Source organism: Scyliorhinus canicula, chromosome 2, assembly GCF_902713615.1.
Source record: "Scyliorhinus canicula chromosome 2, sScyCan1.1, whole genome shotgun sequence".
NCBI lineage: Eukaryota > Metazoa > Chordata > Chondrichthyes > Carcharhiniformes > Scyliorhinidae > Scyliorhinus > Scyliorhinus canicula.
Window position 1 is genome coordinate 109880501 of NC_052147.1, and position 19380 is coordinate 109899880.

Consider the following 19380-nt stretch of genomic DNA (forward strand, 5'->3'; position numbering starts at 1 on the left):
ATTGGAGAATAGTTTGATCATATACATCTGGGCTATATGTTGGATACTGGATTGGAGATATTTCCTAGAAGTGCATCTGCTATTTGATTAATTTGGGCATACTTGATCTTAAGTTTGTATTGCTTGATTGGTGAGTGTGGGATTTGAACATGTGTCATACTGGCTGCTTTTAACGGAGATTTTCCAAGGTCAGTTCCCTCCCAACACTTTACACAGTTAATGAAGAGACACATACCTCCCTCCTGCTGCAGGTGCTGGGGAGTTGATAGCTTGCACCATGTCTGTGGTGAGAGCGTCCAAAACACTGGTGATGAACTCCAACTTTTTCGCTCCAGGACAACCTGCAAAAGGTGAAAAGTCAAAACTCATAACTATAATGGTGCCCAAGTGTGCCTGATAAGTAGCATTTGCTCCTTCATAGGCCGGCAGCCCTGGTGGCAGCCACTGGAATGGCAGAAGGAGCTCCTGCCTCCAGCTTGTGTATTTAGAGACATGCATTTCTTCCCAACGTGGGGATGTCTGCACATATGGTAACTTCCTGACCCACCTCTTTATGCCTTCCAGAAACTTTTTCTCAATTAAAATCTGACTGAGTCATCAAACAAAAAAAATTCCAGGGGGCGATTCTCCAAGCTCTGCGCCGGGCCTACTTCCCTGCGCGGCCGGCTCATGTTGAGTCGGGTCCGGCATGCTAAAGAAGTCCCCCGCGCATGCGCAGGTTGGCGTGGCCCAACTGCGCATGCGTGGGTTGGCGCGACGCCCATTTGGCGCCAGGAAAGGAGGCTGGAGCGGCGTGAACCACTTAAGTGCCATGCTGGCCCCCTGTGGGGGCCAGAATCGGTCATCCCTGTGCCCATTACGCGCCGTCGTGAAACGCGATGGCGTTCACGACGCCGCGAACACTTGGGCTCCATATAGGAGAATCGCGCCCCCCAATGCTTGATTTTTCAGCCCCTCTGGGGCTGGGATCAGATGCGGGCAGGTAGGCAGTAAAATTAGCACTGTTATCTGACATGTGGGGTTCCAGGTTTCATTCTACAACCCCATTACCTCCAGCAAGCCAACTTCGCAGAGGCAGGATTGGGGGCCGGGAGCAGTAGGACTATCAGTCTACATGTGGGTGGCTGATTAAGGTAATTAGCAGCCACTTGAGGCCAATTAAAGGAGGCTGACGTCTTCAGTTTCCACTGGCAACCTAGGCCTTTGAGCTGCCTGGAGTGGACTCAAGCCTTTCTCTATCTGCCATGGGTGCAGCTACAGGCCTCCCCGTAGAGAGGCTCTCCTTTCCATTCCCCCTCCACACCACCCCACTCCCAACCCATAGTGGTGGCCTGGCTGCAAAAAAACTACTTAAGAATTTAAACTTTTAAAAGGTCGGGACAGAAGGTTCCTCCATTTTGAAGTGCCCTCTCCCTTACCTGTCATCACAGCCTATTGTTGCTTTTAAGCTGAAAGGCCCTTGCCTTAAGCCTCAAGAGATCACCCACCCATCCTTAAGTAGACATGAGCCCACCCTCTGGCTATTAATTAATTGTCCTTGGGAAAATCACAATGTGCGACCACTTCCCACACTGTATGGGCTTCGGACTAACATTTCAACCTTCAGCGGGGTTCAGAACTCCACAGGAGGCAACTTCCAATATACCTTTCCTCTTCTCTCTGAAATCAGAATCAGTTGTCCTAATTCAGTCTCCTCCAAGACCTCACAACTGAGGAATTCCCCAGCCCACATCAGTCTCCCTGCAGTCAACTAACTTTACTAACCTTGGGGCAGCACGGTGGGGTACTGGGTTACTGTGACAGTGGCAGTTCGATCCCGGCTCTGGGCCACCGTCCATGTGGAGTTTGCACATCCTCCCCGTGTTTGTGTGGGTTTCACCCCCACAACCCAAAGATGTGCAGGGTAGGTGGATTGGCCACGCTAAATTGCCCCTTAATTGGAAAAACTGAATTGGGTACTCTAAATTTAAAACTAAACTTTACTAACTTCAACCTGACATCACCTGACCATGACTATCTGATTTCACCATTCTCTCCTGCGTGTTTCAATAATGATTGCATTGTGCACTGCACTTCACAATGTCTCAATGAATAAATCTTTGATTTTATTCAACCAGTACTGCTGAGATGCACACTAACATTTAGTCAACATAACGTTGTTTACATGACCAAGTTTCCTGATGGCTTTTAATCACTATCATCGCCAGATGTAAATGGACAGGGGATTCAATACTGCTTTCATAACAGCAAATACAGGAGCCATTGTAGTCTGAATGTCAACACTGTACTTAACTCTCTAACATTTAGCAAAAGCTATACACAGTTCATTTACACCAATGAACATATGTAGAAATTCCTGGTTTCAAAGAGTAATACTTTACGTAGCAATCAAATTGAACCTTTGTCTCGCACTGGAACCCTATGGGCTTGTGACAGGTCAAAGAGCCTGAATTAAAGGAAAGAAAGCTATCTATTTTGAAGAGATAATAGCCTATCAGTGACATCATTCGCTTGGCAATCGAGCTTCTCTGGCCCAAGGCCATTTTGATTCTTTATTCAAAAGGTTCCTTTTGTGCGAGTGAAGAAAAAGGGCCAGGTTAATATCTTGGGCACAGTAATGTAGAAGGAGTGGGTTTAGCAGGTGGGAAGGAGTAAACACACAGAACAGAGGCAGCTGCGCAAAAACACACACCATCCATCTCACACATTAATAGTATTACATTACAATTCAATACGGTGTGTGTTTTATTCACAAGGTTCCTAAACAGCAGAGTCCGCAAAGCACGACAAGTGGCAACAGGCAAGGGCAGAAAACAAATTCTCCAATTTCCAAAAGTACTTTTAATTCAGATTATTTTCCTGACTAGATGGGTCACCCAACATCAGCACCTTCTCATAGCTGCGTGTGCTTTTTGGCTCTATTATGCACCTGTCCAAGGGATCTACTTTGGTAGGATCCGTGGTCTGAGTTTTTAGCATGGCGGGGCTCAGCCCCCCACCACCCGAAGAGACTGCGGGGGAAACACACCCATGACTGGGGGACTTGCGAGGTGGGCAATTGGGTCTCAGGGGATATGTTGGGGGGAGGGGGGTCCATGTGTGCTCTGCCCAAAGGCAGGTCCTTGACTTATTGTCTGGTGATGCTTCTTACGGATTTGTTCTTTTGGTAGTTCTTGCCAGTGCGGATTTGCCAGTGCCTTCCACTGTCAAGCAGTAGGGCAAGGGGGAGCAGGTCTCAAGTCTCCCTCAGTTAGAACAGGAATCAAACCTTGGCTGATGGCGTTAATCTTAACCACACGCTAGTCATCCAAACTAACTGTCCACTAACTGTGATACCTGACTGAATTGAGAGAGTAAAACCAGAAGGATACCCCCTGCTATGGTGGGCAGGAAGCCTTTGTGTTGGGCACATTTATGAAAGGCACAAAATACATTTACTTGCTCTATAATAATCATCAGTTATTGCCAGGAGCGGTGGTTAAGGCCATGATTCTGAGCGCATTCAAGGAACTGCTGGACTGGGAAAATGATAAGTCTGGTATTCTAGAATTAAATGAAGTTAGCTGACTTTCCCTTGTCATTCAAACTGATCTTGTGACCATCTTTACTTACAGCTTAACTGAATTTCCTCTATTTCCAGCCAGCCCAGCTCTGCATCCTCTGTATTGACAACTGACTGCCTATCACCGACCACTCATGTCACATCTCATTTCTCATTCCCTCACTAGTAGCTGGTGTTGCACTGCAGTTTCCACTGCATTTCATGAACCTGAGCCATCAATATCCACTCAATCCGCAAAGCTCACATCTCATCTCTTAATGCATACCCTACTCAGCATCTCCCTGAGCAAAAGCTATCTTAGAACCATCGTGAATTTCTGTGCACAACTGACAATTACAGATGCACATGATCCTACATTTCAAATCTTTATTGCTAAGCTCTCAGTGCTCCACCTTCTCATCTTTTTTTTCCTGTACATGTATGTAAGCTAGGTTCCATGTATTGGCTTGTATATATTGCAGAGGTCTGACCTCCCAAATAAACACCCACACTGTGTAACTGTCTGACCCGATCACTGATGCAGAGGTAACTAATGACGGTATCTCAAAATGAGTAGGAAATCCATTGAAAAGCATGAACACAATGAGGCCATAAGAGTAGAATCACCGTAAAGCATGGGTCCCGAGCAATGATGATGAGCAGCATTTAATCAAGGCAATGGGGGGAATCGAGTCAGCAACATTGTAGAGTAGTTGTGAATGGGCCAGCCGAACACAACCACATGGCCGTCCGCCAATTGGGGGAAGTGGCGAGCCAGGCTCGTCCAATCACGTGGCATTGACAGGCCTCTTTGCTGTTCCTGCCTCTCTGATAATGGTGCATTTAATGCTTTCAGACAACCTTCTTAGTGCTGCTTTCATCCAATAATAGGTAGGGTAGTGTCGGGGGTCGGGATTGTCATCTTCATGGGTCTGACTTTAGCCCTTTCACTGGCTGTGGACGCTGGATTTAAAGTGCCTATATTATACCATCAGCTCTTCCCCTCTCTGATCTATATACCTCATGCTGTAACTTAACAAACTCCTTCTGCTCTCCTGAGGGAGGTATCTCCAAAATGGCTCGCCTTCCCCTCCCCCGAGTGACATCCATACCAGCTTCCATTGGTTGGGGATCTGGCAGCACGTGATCCTCGCTTGTCATTCTCATACTCTCAAACAGTACATTAACAGTATTCAACAGCATGCAAATGACTCCTAACGGCACCTGATTAACAATCTTAATTACCTTCCTGCTACATTCATGCAGATTCACCACCTCGCTGACTTCCCACCAGTTGTTTAATGCCTCCATTAGGTTCCTCTCTGGGATTCCAACTCACTCACTGCCATGCGATTCTATGGTCCCTCCTGCCACAAACCCTGCTTCAGAAGCTTCATTAAATTCAGCCCGATATGGCTTCATCTGCGAAGCATTTCCTCTACATGCACGTAAGATGGTCCCCATGTATTGGCTTGTATATATTGCAGAGTACTATATATATATGTCTTGTATTGTATTGGCTTGTATATATTGCGGAGTACTGCTGCCTGTGGCTGTTGAGGGCAGTCACGTTTCAAGTGCCCAACACTGGTACCCATGCAATTAACTGGAGTGTCGGCCTTGGTTCAATGGCTAGCATACTCACCCCAGGTCACAAGGTTTTTAAAATTTTTTTTATAAATTTAGAGTACCCAATTATTTTTTCCAATTAAGGGGCAATTTAACGTGGCCAATCCACCTAACCTGCACATCTTTGGGTTGTGGGGGTGAAACCCACGCAGACACGGGGAGAATGTGCAAACTCCTCACAGATAGTGACCCAGGGCCGGGATTCGAACCCAGGTCCTCAGCGCCGTAGGCAGCAATGCTAACCACGGTGCCACCGTGCTGCCCCCAGGTCACAAGGTTGTGGGTTCAAGTCCTGCTCTGGCGATGTAAGCACAAAATTTAGATTGACACTCCAGTGCAGTGCTGAGGGAATGCTGCTCTGTCAAATGTGCTGCATTCATTAATTTGCTTAATTAGTTAAATTAGTCTTATTCCAATTCTCTTCCCACACCTTGTGTTGCACTAAGGCAGACTTTTGTCTGTTTCTACAGCTAGTAATTCCAGAACAGCTCACTTGTCTGTCGCCAGGGGTTTATAGTCTGAGGGAATCCACTCCAATTCAAGCGTATCTGACCAGGAGTCCCTCCCACTCTTACCATCAGCCATTGGTGTTTTAGAAGGATTTTGCAGGTTCTCATACTCAAATTGCGATATATGGTTGAAAATGGCAAGTATATATGCTCCATATGTATTTGTTGTGGGGTGCCACGCCAAGTCACCAGCCTCCACTGCCACTCATTCCACTTTTGTTTTCATTCATTGTACTTGGTGTGCATGATGGCACAGTGGTTAGCACTGCTGCTTCACACCGCCAGGGGCCCGGGTTCAATTTCGTCCTTGGGTGACTGTCTGTGTAGAGTTTGCACGTTCTCTGGGTGCTCTGGTTCCCTCCCACACTCCAAAGATGTGCAGGTTAGATGAATAGGCCTCCTAGTGTCCAAACGTGTGCAGGTTCGGTGAAGTTACAGGCATCGGACAGGGGAGTGGCCCTAGGTAGGGTTGGTGCAGACTCGATGGGCCAAATAACTTTGTTCTGTCTGCATTGTAGGAATTCTATGATTCTGTATTCACCCGACCCTCAGAAATGGCTCTGATCGTGGCAGATGTTGTACACTTTATACAAAGCATTGAAAAGCGTATGGATGTATGTTCAACCATCTGGTACTATCAGTGGTGACTTCAGAGGATGATTATTTAATTGCAGCCGGATTCTGTTGAGGAAGGGTTGCCGGGGGCTGTGGGGGGGTTGGGGGAGGGGGGGGTTGTTGCTGTTAAGGACGAGGAAAAAATAGGAACCTGGGTATGCTGTGTACAGATAGCGGATGTCGCGCTCAGCCAGAATGAAATTATTTTCTGAGATTAGTTGAACCGTTGCAATTTAAAGAAGATTAAAGTGTCTAAAAGGTGGATGGCTGACAAAAAGGTTCAGCCTAAGCAACAACGTAGATAATAATGGTGCCTTCTCCAGTAAATTCCATTGCGAATTATTGGCCCTTGCATTTCCACTAGCTCATCCATATTTTTTCCATTTCAGTTGTTAAAGTTGCCTCATGCTGTTCTGTACCTTCCTTCAGTTAAAGAAACAGGACAGATTGCTATGTAGTTAGTCAGTAACTGCCAGGAGGCACTCTGTGTGGAATAATTCCTCAGCAATGGATTACAATATGAATTTACTTCTTTTCTTGGCGGTTTTGAATGGCTCACTGAATTTTGGTTGTTAAACTCTTCCCTGGGATTCTAATGCAGCTTTCTATAAAGCGCTCAAACAGAAACCGTCTTGGATTTAAGAAGTAAAACACCTGACTTCTGTTTTCATCTTTTTCTTGTCAAATATGGGAAAGTGCATGTTCCAGGCAGTCTTGAAACCAGGATTGGCAAGGACTTGAGGCGTAGAAAGAGTAATTAAGGAATCCATAGACCTTAGCATTGGCCATTCCTCTGATTAGAAACATAGAGATTCACAGCACAGAAGAGAAACATTGGCCGGGATTGGCAACGTCGATAGAATATTGCTGGAACAATAGGAAACTGAGAATAATGGTCAATGAATATTTGTCAGGCTGAAGGAAGGTCTGTAGTGGAGTTCCCCAGAGATCGGTATTAGGAGTCTTACCTTTCCTGATATATATTAATAATCTAATCTTGGGGCATAGGAGACTATTTCAAAGTTTGTGGATGATAGGAAATGTGGATGTATTGTAAACTGTGAAGAGAACAGTGTAGAATTTCAAAAGGAAATAGACAAATTGGTGGAGTGGGCAGACAGGTGGCAGATGAAGTTCAATGCAGAGAAGCATGAGGTGATGCATTCTGGTAGGAAGAATATGAACAGAAAATGTAAAATAAGGGGTACACTTCTTAAAGGGGTGCAGGAGCAGAGGGACCTGGATGTATATGTGCATAGATCATTGACGGCGGCAGGACAAGTGGAGAGAGTAGTCAATAAAGTTTGTTATAACCTGCCCGATCCTATTGTCTGGGGGCAATTGGTTATCCCATGACTCTTGAGGAGTATGAGCTCCCTCAATAAGGTGGGGGGGGGGGGCAATCACTAGTAGTTACACCTTCATAAATACAGCTGGCCAGTGTGGTACCAGCTGGAGAAGGAAGCAGTAGTGAATGATTGCGGTTGTGTACATATTGTTGTAAATAAAGTTACTTTCTGTTTGACTCTACAAATGTGTGCTGGATTCTTCGTGGTCCTCACAAAAATAGTATTATTAATTGCGTCATAGAGTACAAGAGCACGTAAGTTATGCTGAATTTACAAGACACTAGTTGGGCATCAGCTGGAATACTGAGTTCAGTTCTGTGCATCACACTATCGGAAGAATGTGAATGCATTGGAGTGCAGAAGAGGTTTATAAGAATGGTTCCAGAAATTTCAGTTATGAGGATAAATTGGAGAAGTTGGGACTGTTCTCTTTGGAGCCGGGAAGGCTGAGAGGGGGCAGGATAGAGTAGATGGGTAGAAACAGTTCCCACTCGCAAGAGGATCAAGAAGGAGAGGGCACAGATTTAACGTGATTTTCAAAATAAGTAAGGGGCAGGAAGTTTAGTGACGATGTGAGGATAAACCTTTTCACCCAGAGGGTAGTGGGAATTTGGAACTTGCTGCCTAAAAGGAACGGTGGTGAAGACAGAGAGCCTCATAACGGGGGTGATTCTCCGAGCCCCGTGCCGGGCCGGAGAATCGGAGCAACCACGTCACGACGCCCCGACGCCGGCGCGCGATTCTCCGAGGTGCGGAGAATCGGCGTTATTTGCGCCGGCGTGTTTGGCGCGGCGCCAGCTGCGGGCGCCGATTCTCCGGCCCGTATGGGCCGAGCAGCCACTCCGACACGACAGAGTCCCGCCAGCGCCGTTCACCCCTGGTCGCTGCCGGCAGGAATTCTGTGGAAACGCTCGGGGGAGGGGGGTCGGCCTGTAGGGGCGGGGGGGAGGGGGCTCCCTCACCGGGGGGGTGGCCTGCAATCGTGTCTGGCCGCGATCGGGGCCCACCGATCGGCGGGCCGGCCTCTCTGTCGGCGGGCCTCCTTCTCTCTGCCGACAAGGTTATATCTCTGCGCCATTTCTGTGCATGGTGGCCTGGGGGTGGACGGCCACTGCGCATGCGCTAGTTGGCGTCTGCCCAACTGCGCATGCGCCAGACCCAAGGCGCCGCGTCTTTTACGCGGCACCAGGTCTCCGACGGCGTACCGAGGCCCCGCCCCCACAAATCGCGCCTCACCCCTGCCAGCCCAACGAGGCCCCAGAATAGGGTCTGGGAACAGGCGCCCACACCGGAGTAAAACACTCCGGTTTTTACTCCGGCGTCAGCACTTAAGACATCCGTTGGGAGAATCCCGCCCAACATTTCAGAAGTATTTAGATGTGCAATTGTGATGCCAAGGCATACAAGGCTATTGGCCAAGTGCAAGTTAGGTGGTTGTTTTTAACCGGCACAGACACGATGGGCCGAAAGGCCCTTTCTGTGTGTAGACCTCCCTGAGTCTATGGCTCTAAGCAAATATGGGGCGAAATTCTCCGACCCCACGCAGGGTCGGAGAATAGGCGGGAAGCGGCGTTATTTCCGCTCCCGCAGGTTTTTCAATTCTCCCGCCGGTCATAAACCGGCGTTGTGCAAATCCCGCCGGCAGCCTGTGAAAACAGCTGGCGCTGGCGGGATTTCATTTTTTAAAAAACTTACCTCAAATCTCCGGCCCGGATGGGCCGAAGTCCCGCCGCTGGGAGGCCTTCTCCCGCCGCCGAGGTTTAAACCACCTTGGTGGCGGCGGGCTCAGCGGCGCGAGCGGGCCCCCGAGGTCCTGGGGGGGCGGGGGGCGATCGGACCCGCGGGGGTGCCCCCACGGAGGCCTGGCCCGCGATCGGGGCCCCCCGCTCACTCTGCGGGGCAGTGGCGTGGGGGCACTCTTTCTCCTTCCGCTCCGCCACGGCCTCCGCCATGGCGGACGCGGAGGAGAACCCCGCATCGCGCATGCGCCGGCAGTGACGTCAGCGGCCAGCTGCCGCTGACGTCACTGCCAGCGCATGCGCCGACCGCCGAAAGCCTTTCGGCCAGCCCCGCTTCCGACGGCGCCGGGTGTTTGCGCCAGTCTTCTGGTGCAAACTGCTCCGGCGCGGGGCTGGCCCCCAAAGGTGGGGAGAATTCCCCACCTTTGGGGAGGCGCGACCCCTGAGTGGTTGGCGCCACTCCCCTACGCCGGCACCCTCCGTCACCCGAGTAGGGGAGAATCCAGCCCATGATGTGAGAAAAATCATTTTTACACACAAGTGGTTCGGGTCTGGAATGCACTGCCTGGGAGTGTGGTGGAGGCAGGTTCAATTGAGTCATTCAAGAAGGGGTTAGATGATTATTTGAATAGAAACAATGTGCAGGGGTGCACGGAAACTGCAGGGGAAATGGCACTAGGTCATGATATTAATTTAGAGAGCCGGTGCAGATACGATGGGCCAAATGGCCTCCTTCTGAGCCGTAACAATTCTGTGATTGTAATTTTCTGGAAATTGTCACGGTTGGGAGATGGAACATTTTACAGACCTGCAAAAGGTCTGTTGACTTTAGGCGGGGATTTCCTGTCTGGTGATAGAATTGGAAAATCCTGGCCATTCAGTTCTTTGTGTATAGCTTTGCTCTTTGCCAGGACAACCTAAATCGAATCATAGAACAATCCAAAGACCTTTCCCACTACTCTGCATTTCTCCCAATGTTTCTTCACCTTTTACTTGCCTAAACTCTCTTAGAATTGTAGAATGTGACAGCAGGAAGGGAGGACATCCAGCCCATTGTGTCTGTGCTGGTTGTTTGACAAAATTATCCAATTAGTCCCAACTCCCCTGTCCTTTCCGCCCATAGCCCTTTCAGAGAGTGCTTTCAATGTCATAACAACATTCCACATAAGGAAGGTACCACTTATTTCCACTATTTTGCCAAATTACTTTAAATCTGTACCTTCTGGTGACCGACTCTTAGAACCATAGAATCCCTACAGAGCAGAATGAGGCTATTCACCCATTGAGTTTGCACCGACCCACTACAAGAGCACCCTATCTAGGCCCAGTCCCCCGCCCTAACCCCGTAACCCCACCTAACCTACACACCCTGGACATTAAGGGTCAATTTATCATGGCCAATCCGCCTAATCTTTGGACTGTGGGAGGAAACCAGAGCACCTGGAGGAAACCCACACAGACACGGAGAGAAAGTGCAAACTCCACACAGTCATTCAAGGAATTGAACCCAGATCCCTAGTGCTATGAGGCAGCAGTGCTAACCACTGTGTAACCATGCTCCCCTCCTCCGCCTATAGAGAGCATTTCCCCAGCTTCTGCAGTTTCTCCAAATACGTGAAGTCCCTCATCCCTAGTCCCAATGCAGTCAATTAAACGCAAAATACTGCAGATGTTGGAGGCCTGAAGCAAAAACAGAAAGTGATGGAAACAAATCTTGTCAGGTCTGGCAGCCGCTGTGGCGAGAGAAATAGAGTTTTTTTTTTAAATTTAGATTAGCCAATTATTTTTTCCAATTAAGGGGCAATTTAGTGTGGCCAATCCACCTACTCTGCACATTTTTGGGTTGTGGGGGCGAAACCCACGCAGACACGGGGAGAACGTGCAAACTCCACACGGACAGTAGAGAAATAGAGTTAATGTTCAAGTCTAATGTGGCTCTTCTTTGGAATGCTCGACTTGAAATGTTAACTCTGGGCACAATCTGGACGGCATGGTGGCACAGTAGTTAGCACTGCTGCCTCACGGTGCCAAGGACCCGGGTTCAATCCTGTTTCTGGCTTACTGTTTGTGAAGAGTTTGCACATTCTCCCTGTGTCTGCGTGGGTCTCTGATTATTATTATTATGGGAGTGAGGGCAGCCTCGGCGGGGCATTCATCGGCCTTGGCCCAAAAATTAAGCAGAGTCCCTTTTAATAGCGGGGTCATTGTTGGCAATGCCAGCACCGGGAAACACCCGGCTAATTGCGCCCGACACGGGACTCTTGTTTCATTTCTGTTAAATTGCGCCCTCTGTTTCTTGCTCCACAGCGGTTGCCAGACCTGACAAGGTTACCATTCTGGTAAATCTCCTCTGAATTCTCGAAGACCTCAACATCCTTCCTTAAGTGTGGTGCCCAAAATTGCACACACCACAACTGGGGCCTAACTTACGACGTTAGATAAGTGACTTCTAAAGGTTTAGCACCACCTCCTTGCTTTCGTACTCTACTCTCTGTTCATAAAGCTAAGGATCTCACGTGCTTTTTAATAACTTTTTCAATTAACTTGCCCTGCCACCTTCAACGATTTGAATGCACACCCCTCCCCACCTGTTCCTGGACACCATTTACAATTTTACCATTTAGTTTATCCAACATTGAGTTCAACAACTTTCGACTGTAACCTTTCTCCTCCATTTTAAACCCTTAAAAAAAAAACCCATACATTTATTGTCTCAATGCAATTATCTCCCTTCCCCCTTCCCTCCAACACCAGACCATCTGTGTCTTGTTCCTAACATTGCTATATCTTGTTGCAATCTCTCCAAGCTATGGTTTAATATCCAGCACATTTCTCCCTCTCTTAAGTTCTGATCAAGAGCCAAACTGACTTGAAACATTAGCTCTGTTTCACTCTCCCTCCAGATGCTGCCAGACCAGCTGAGTTTTTCCAGCATTCCCTGTTCTTGTTTCATATTCCAGCTTTTGTCGGATTTTGCCTATTTTACCATTTAGTTTATATGGTCTCTCCCTATTCTTGCTATGCAACTCTACCAAAAATGGTCTCTGCCTCTACCACTTCCTGGGGCAATGTCATTCCTCATGCCCATATAAACATTCAAAATCAGAAGCAGGAGAAGGCCACTTGGCCCCTTGAGCCTGTTCCGTCATTCAATAAGATCAAGGGTGATCTGATTGTAACCTCAATTCCACAGGCCAGAGATTGGCAGGTTAGGTGAGGTCACAGGTATAGGGCAGGAGTGGGCCTAGGTAGGGTACTCTTTCAGAGGGTAGGTGCAGACCTGATCGGCTGAATGGCCCCCTTCTGCACTGTAGAAATTCTATGGTTATTCCTGCTTTCCCCGATAACCTTTCACCCCTTGTTAATGCTGAATAGCTCTTTATGTAAATAAATATTTTATAATCTCTTACCGCACTCGCTGTTACAATTTAAATTCATGATCCCATGTCACTGAATCTCCAACTACAGGACTGAATTGTCTGGGCGCGATTCTGAGCCCCACGCAGGGCCGGAAAATCGCCGCAACCGCGCCACGCCGCTCCGACGCTGGCGCCCGCGCAGAATCGGCTCCATTTGTGCCGGCGCATTTGGCGCGGCGCCGGTCGCAGGCCGCTCCACGAGGCCGGGCCGCTGATTCTCTGGCCCGGATGGGCGAGCGGTCGCGCGGAAATGGCAGAATCCCGCCGGTGCCGTTCACCCCTGGTTGCTGCCGGCGGGAACTCTGCGCGAAGGGTCGGGGGGGCGGCCTGTGGGGCGGGGAAAAGCACTCCTTCACCGGGGGGGGGGGGGGGGGGGGGGGGGGGGGGGGCCTCCAATGGGGTCTGGCCCATGATCGGGGCTCACCAATCGGCGGGCCGGCTTCCCCCCCCCCCCCCCCTCCCCGGGCCTACTTTCTACCACTTCCGGCCCCAGAACCCCCGCGCCATGTTGCGTCGGGGCCGGAGCATTGAAGAAATCCCCCACGCATGCGCAGGTTGGTGCGGCGCCCATTTGGCGCTGGGAAGGGAGGCTGGAACGGCGTGAACCGCTCAAGCGCTGTGCTGGCCCCCTGTGGGGACAGAATCGGTCATCCCTGAGCCCGTTTCGCACCGTCGTGTAACACAACAGCGTTCACGACAGCGTGAACACTTAGTCTCCATTTTGGAGAATCGCCCCCTCTATTTTTTCTCTCCTGAATAAAGTTATTGATTTGACCCCTTAACACCACTGTCAAAAAACTTCACTGAGCTTTCTCTGCACAATGAAGTAAATCTCGGCTTCTAGCATTTGTATGACCCTTGAGGGGGTACACGAGTCGTTCTGCAGGGTAGTTTGACCTTCAGCTGCTGGCATTAGGGGGATGGGGGAGGGTTAAGGATGGCGTGAAATGCTTAAACTGTGGGCTTTTAAAAAAATACCCATCTTTCATGGCCCTCTTGTAGCAGCAAACGGCCCCGTGTCCATTAGGCATGCCCACTGGTAGAAAAACAAAGTAAGGATTTCAACGGGCCCGTGTGCAGTTATTAGCACACAGTCCAAGCTCACTTGCTCACCGTGGCAAGAACGGTTTCGCATCCCACTGTATGCAGCACTTGATAGAAAAAGGGAAGGCCTGCATTTATATAACACCTTTCACTACCTCACAACACAAACACTTTATAGTCAATTAAGTAGTTGTGAAGTGCAGTCAGTGTTGTAATGTTGGAACTGTTGCAGTCAAATTGTGCACAGTGAGGTCCGACAAACAGCAATGATATAAATGACCAGATGGATCATTTATTGTGGTGCTTTTGATTGAGTGAAAAATATTGGGCAGTATGCTGGAGTGAATTCTCCTGCCGGCGCAGCGCGCCGCACCAGAAAACGGGTGCAAAGGGATGGAAATCCCGCCCGTTAAATTCTCTTGGGAACACAAGAAGAAGCGAAGGGAAATAAGTCAAGAATCAACAAGAAGCCTGCACGTTACATACTGGGAAAGAACAAAAGGTTATTATCTGCTGGTCACTAAGACACTGAGGTGCTTGCAACCCCTCTTGCATCATGTCAAAGTGGGCAACTTTGTAAAGACTGATGTGGTGGTTTTCTCAACTGAGAACAAGTCCAGATTTGTTAGGTATGGCATCAATACTGCTTTCAGTACAATGAAGCTGAATACATATTGATTCCCTGTCAAATGTATTGATGCCTACAGGGCCTTCAAGTGGCACCTGTGTGAGAGACTGAGCAGTTTCTAATGTGTTCACTCTTTGATTATCAAAGTCGAATCAGCTCGTTACCACAAGACAAACACACTCGAATGTTGCAACAGGATCGTGCATCACAAAGAGACACTGCCAAGACCTACCCCTCAAAACATGTCATCTGTGCTAAATCCTCTCTTGTGTTTTGCCACGCAAGAGGAACGCTCCACAATGAGTGAGCTTTCTTATCATGTTTAGCTTGAACGAACGCAGCTGGTGGAGAGAATATCAACTAATACAACATCAAACACATCTGACCGGGTGATTGTATTGAGCGGACAATTCTGAGGGGTGCACCTGAACAAACTGACCTGGGTGCAAGTGACAATTCTGCTCAGCAAGCTCACAGCTTTGTTCTCACTCTGAGAAAACTAAAAGGATAAAATTAAAGAGGAACAATAGCTGCACGATACTGGTAATCTGCAGGTTAGATTGGAAGCGCCCTTACTTAATTCTCCCAAACAACTCTCGGTGAAACACTATTGCAACTTTTTAAAGCAATTTCTCTACTGCATATTCTGCTGTGTTGAGAAGAAACAGAGCTCATAACAAGATTGTTGAAGGTTAGCCAGGTTTAAAGATAGTTTCACTGGTTATTTGTACTCACAGTCTTGCTTTGCGTAGCCCCATGTTAAAGGCGAATAACACGTTTTATATTAAACATGTACCTCTCATTCAGCATTGTCAGTCATGGTCTTAATTCAGTTTTTAGATGGCTTCAGAAGGAATTCAATGTAGCCCGTCGCGTGGGAACCATGGCGACCGGGCCTACATAGTCGTAGAAGAGACCCCATGTCAGTCTCCCGACGGCAGCAAAAAAACCTCCACTGAGTAAGTTAGAGGGCGGAAGGAGCTGAGGAGGGATTCCCAGCCGTCACTGGCAGTGGGAAGTCAATTAAGCCCATTAATGGGTCACACAAACAAAAACAGAAAATGCTGGATAATCTCAGCAGGTCTGACAGCATCTGTGGAGAGAGAACAGAGCAAATGGGCACAATTCTCCAGCCGCGTTGCACTCAAGCGAGTGTCCATGTGTGTGGAGGGGTGAAATTGCCCATGGGCGGGGATCGTGGGGGACCCATAAGCTCACTTAGAGATGGGGGCACCCTTTCAAAATGGCGGCCTGATCTCGGAGTTCAGCTCCTCAGTGCTAAAAAAAAGTTCAAAGTGTGGGCTAAACCGGTGAGAAACCGTCCAGAGCCCCAAAAAGTGACTACGTTTCATTGAATAGTGGTGGGGAACTCGCCAGCAGAGCCGGCGGGAAACTCCCTGAAAAACCCGCCACAAATTAACTTAGAAATTTTTAGGAGAATTGCACCCTACGTTTCGAGTCAGGTGACTCTTCGTCAAAGTGGGCCAAGTGAGACCATTATCCCCACGATTTAGAGGTGGTTCAGGGTAATTGGGTCACGCTGGGCTTTTCGACAGCTCCTAGAGGCCGCCCAGTGGTCTCCCAGTGGGAAACCATCATCAGGTAGGTGGGTCACATGAACCACTGGAAGCCAACATTTGCCTCTGACCCCTCTCAAGCTCCCTGCACCCGCAGCCCCCACCCCCCACCCTGCCTTCCACAACACCTCACCCAGCAACCCCTGTCCTGCTTCCACTCACCTTTAGCCTGGGGAGTCCCTCAGCCATACCGACCCTCTAGTGGGTGTGCTAGCAGCAGCTTCTGGGGCGGAATTTCCAACATGGTTCCTCAGTCACAGGTCAGGCCGGATGGTGGCATCTTAACCGCCTGATGGGCACTCGATTCCGTTGCCTTCCACCTTCCCAGTTCCCCAGTCAATAGGCAAGACCCCCATCAGGCCTCGTAAATCATACCCCCACTTTCTTAATTTCACAGAACCCACCTTATGATCTCCCTAAAACGATTTTCTGAAATTTGATCAATAACCTTTAAAGCATACTGAAATTACAAAGAAACACATGGTGGCTCCATCTGTTAAATTTCTAATTAAAAATATGAGGGGTCACCCATTTGAAACCGAGGTGAGGAGAAATTGAGTCTCTGGTACTCACTTCCTCAAAAGGCAGTGGAAGCAGAGTCTGTGAATATTTTTAAACCAGAGGAGGATAGATTCTTGATAACTAAGGGGATGAAAGGCCATCAGGGATAGGCTGGAATGTGGAGATTAGCCATCAGTTTATTGAATGGCCGAGCAGGTCCCAGGTGCCGAGTGGCCTAATTCATATGTCTGTATGTTAATTCTCAAGTGAAGTGTGTCTGAGTGTTGTTTTCAAGGGCTGTGTAAATGTGTAGTATGGAGCTTAGTCGGTCTAGTATGACTGCTACATCCATGTTCGTTTGCATGTGGCTCAAGTTGCTAATACTGACTGTTCCTGGTATTTTGATTTAGGGTTTATTCACCAATGAGGTAATAGCACTAAAGGGGCCCTTTTCAAAGCTATATTCTGGCAAAATTCCAACAACAACAATTACTTGGATTTAAATATCAAATTACATTGCATTTATAAACAGGGCCAACCCATTGACTAAGAAATATAAGTGAAAATAAGATGGAGCTGCCACTGGTTCAAGGTTAGATTCTGGAGGCCCGGGGTTCATGCATGATTTACACTTTGTCACCCCTGATTTTAGTTGACAGCAAGGCAGTTGGATTGTTGCTCCCATCAAATTCTTCACATCCATGAAGGGAAATCTTTTTTTTTTTTTTTTTATAAATTTAGATTACCCAATTATTTTTTCCAATTAAGGGGCAATTTAGCGTGGCCAATCCACCTACTCTGCACATTTTTGGGTTGTGGGGGCGAAACCCACGCAGACACGGGGAGAATGTGCAAACTCCACACGGACAGTGACCCAGAGCCGGGATCGAACCTGGGACCTCAGCGCCGTGAGGCGGTTGTGCTAACCACTAGGCCACCATGAAGGGAAATCTTTAACCCATCAACAAATCATCCTGGCTCTCAGACACACAGCACATTGTGGGAGGGATTCTCCATTGGCCGAGGCCGAAATCGGGATAGGTGATAGGTTCCAATGTCAAAATCGCAGCAGGCTCCAATTTGATGCCAAATCGCGATTCTCCATCACCTTGACAGCAGAGTCAATGCGTTCTGGAATGCACGTACAATGAACACTGTTTGCATGTCATTCGCAATCCCGACCCGGTATTCTCCGGGGCCTCCCCGATGCTCCGCCTCCGATGGGCCGAGTTCCCGATGGCATGGTTCACTTGTGCTTTTAAAAATTGTGAAACCGGCATGGCGGCTGCTGAGAGAGAGAGAGGGTACGGAAAGTGTCCATAATCGCTATAATTTTCTGATGTTTGTGCCACTGGTCAGGGGGCTTCTGCCAGATCCGGGGGGAGAAGTGGGGGGTGGCCAGGAGGTGGGCTGTGGTGTCGGGGTGGACAGGCATGGAACACCATTGCTGCTGCCAGCGGGGCAGCCATGCAGCAGCTCACACCACTAACAGCCCACTTTGAACTTAGTACCACTGTTTGTATAGGTGACCCCCCCCCCAGGGCAACCCCCTGGGTGCCCTCTGACCCCAGCCGACCCATCAGCTGTATGGTTGCGCTCCAGCGCAGCCAGTGCCATCTTGTTGGCTGGGATAAGTGTGTGTGGGGAGTGTAATGTGTATATGCGGCTGCAGCTTGTCACCCTCCCGAGTGTCAATCACGGACCCGTCGAATCCTGCACCATTTCCCATTGGAATGAATTGTGTTCCAAGCGGCACTGGTGCTAGCCCCTCAATGGTAGCGGAATTGGTCCAGGTGTGGCACAAATACTGCGCTGGCGTCAATACCTAGTCTCAGAAACGGAGAATCCTACCCATCAAGTGCCCAAATAAAAGTTACCTAGAGCATTGTAAAGTTATGAAGAAGAGATTAAAATGTTTGAATATGGAGGTACCAAGTGCAGGTTTAATGGGGCCTCCAGGCAAGTCAGTAAACATAAGGAATTAGAATGGTTGAAATGGCACTAGGGCCTTGATGAAGACCCTCACTGTGGATTTCAAATTCCTCAGCAGGAGGCAATAAGTAATCTATGAAGGTAGAAATTCTCATGACAATTTGAGAGTTTGACTTGTGAACTCGCCTGCTCCTTACTTACTTCAGGAAATAACCACTCTTGTTCTCCATCATTGTCATTTATTCTCTCTCTTCTACTGAAATACTGGCGCAATGAATCCATAGGATCCCCACAATGCCGAAGGTCAATTGGCCCATTGACGGCGGCACAGTGGTTAGCAATGCTGCCTCACAGCGTCAGAGACCTGTCTGTGTGGAGTTTGTACTTTCTCCCTTTGTCTGCGTGGCTTTCCTCCGGGTGCTCTGGTTTCCTGCCACAGAAGGAGTCCCGCCACCAGTGAATGGCGTGCCACCGAGAAACACGCGGCTAGGGGACTGGAGAATCCGGGCTTGTGAATTACCTGGAGAACTCTTTCAACAAGTTTAAACAATAGGTAACAACTAACAGAAAAAAAATAGTAACCGAGGAGGTCCTACAACTATCTGAATGCAAAAGTAGCACCACTCGATCACACAGGTTTCATAGTCACTTGACAAGACATGTGGTCTCAAAGGAGCCAGTAATCTGGCTGGGGCAATTGGAGCCCCCGAGACCAAAACGGAAAAAGATTTGTGAGGTAAGGGAATCACAGGGTGCACAGAAAATGTGGATAAATGGAATTGAGGTGCAGAGCCGCAATGATCAATCCAAAACGCAGCTTGGAGCCGAGCGGCTGAATGACCTAATCCTGTTCTGGATGTTCCGATGGAAGAATTGTTGTGTCAAACCTGGGTGGGA

General features: G+C 48.7%; 1 protein-coding gene across 3 annotated transcripts in view; it reads right to left on the minus strand.

The window, feature by feature from the left end:
- The window catches only part of smoc1 (SPARC related modular calcium binding 1), a 288182-nt gene that overhangs the window by 63179 nt on the left and 205623 nt on the right, over positions 1 to 19380 (minus strand). For all 3 annotated transcript variants that reach the window (XM_038784692.1, XM_038784682.1, XM_038784701.1), the window contains exon 10: positions 236 to 341. In XM_038784692.1, coding sequence (XP_038640620.1) covers positions 236 to 341 — 106 coding nt within the window. The remainder of the gene's footprint in view (positions 1 to 235; positions 342 to 19380) is intronic.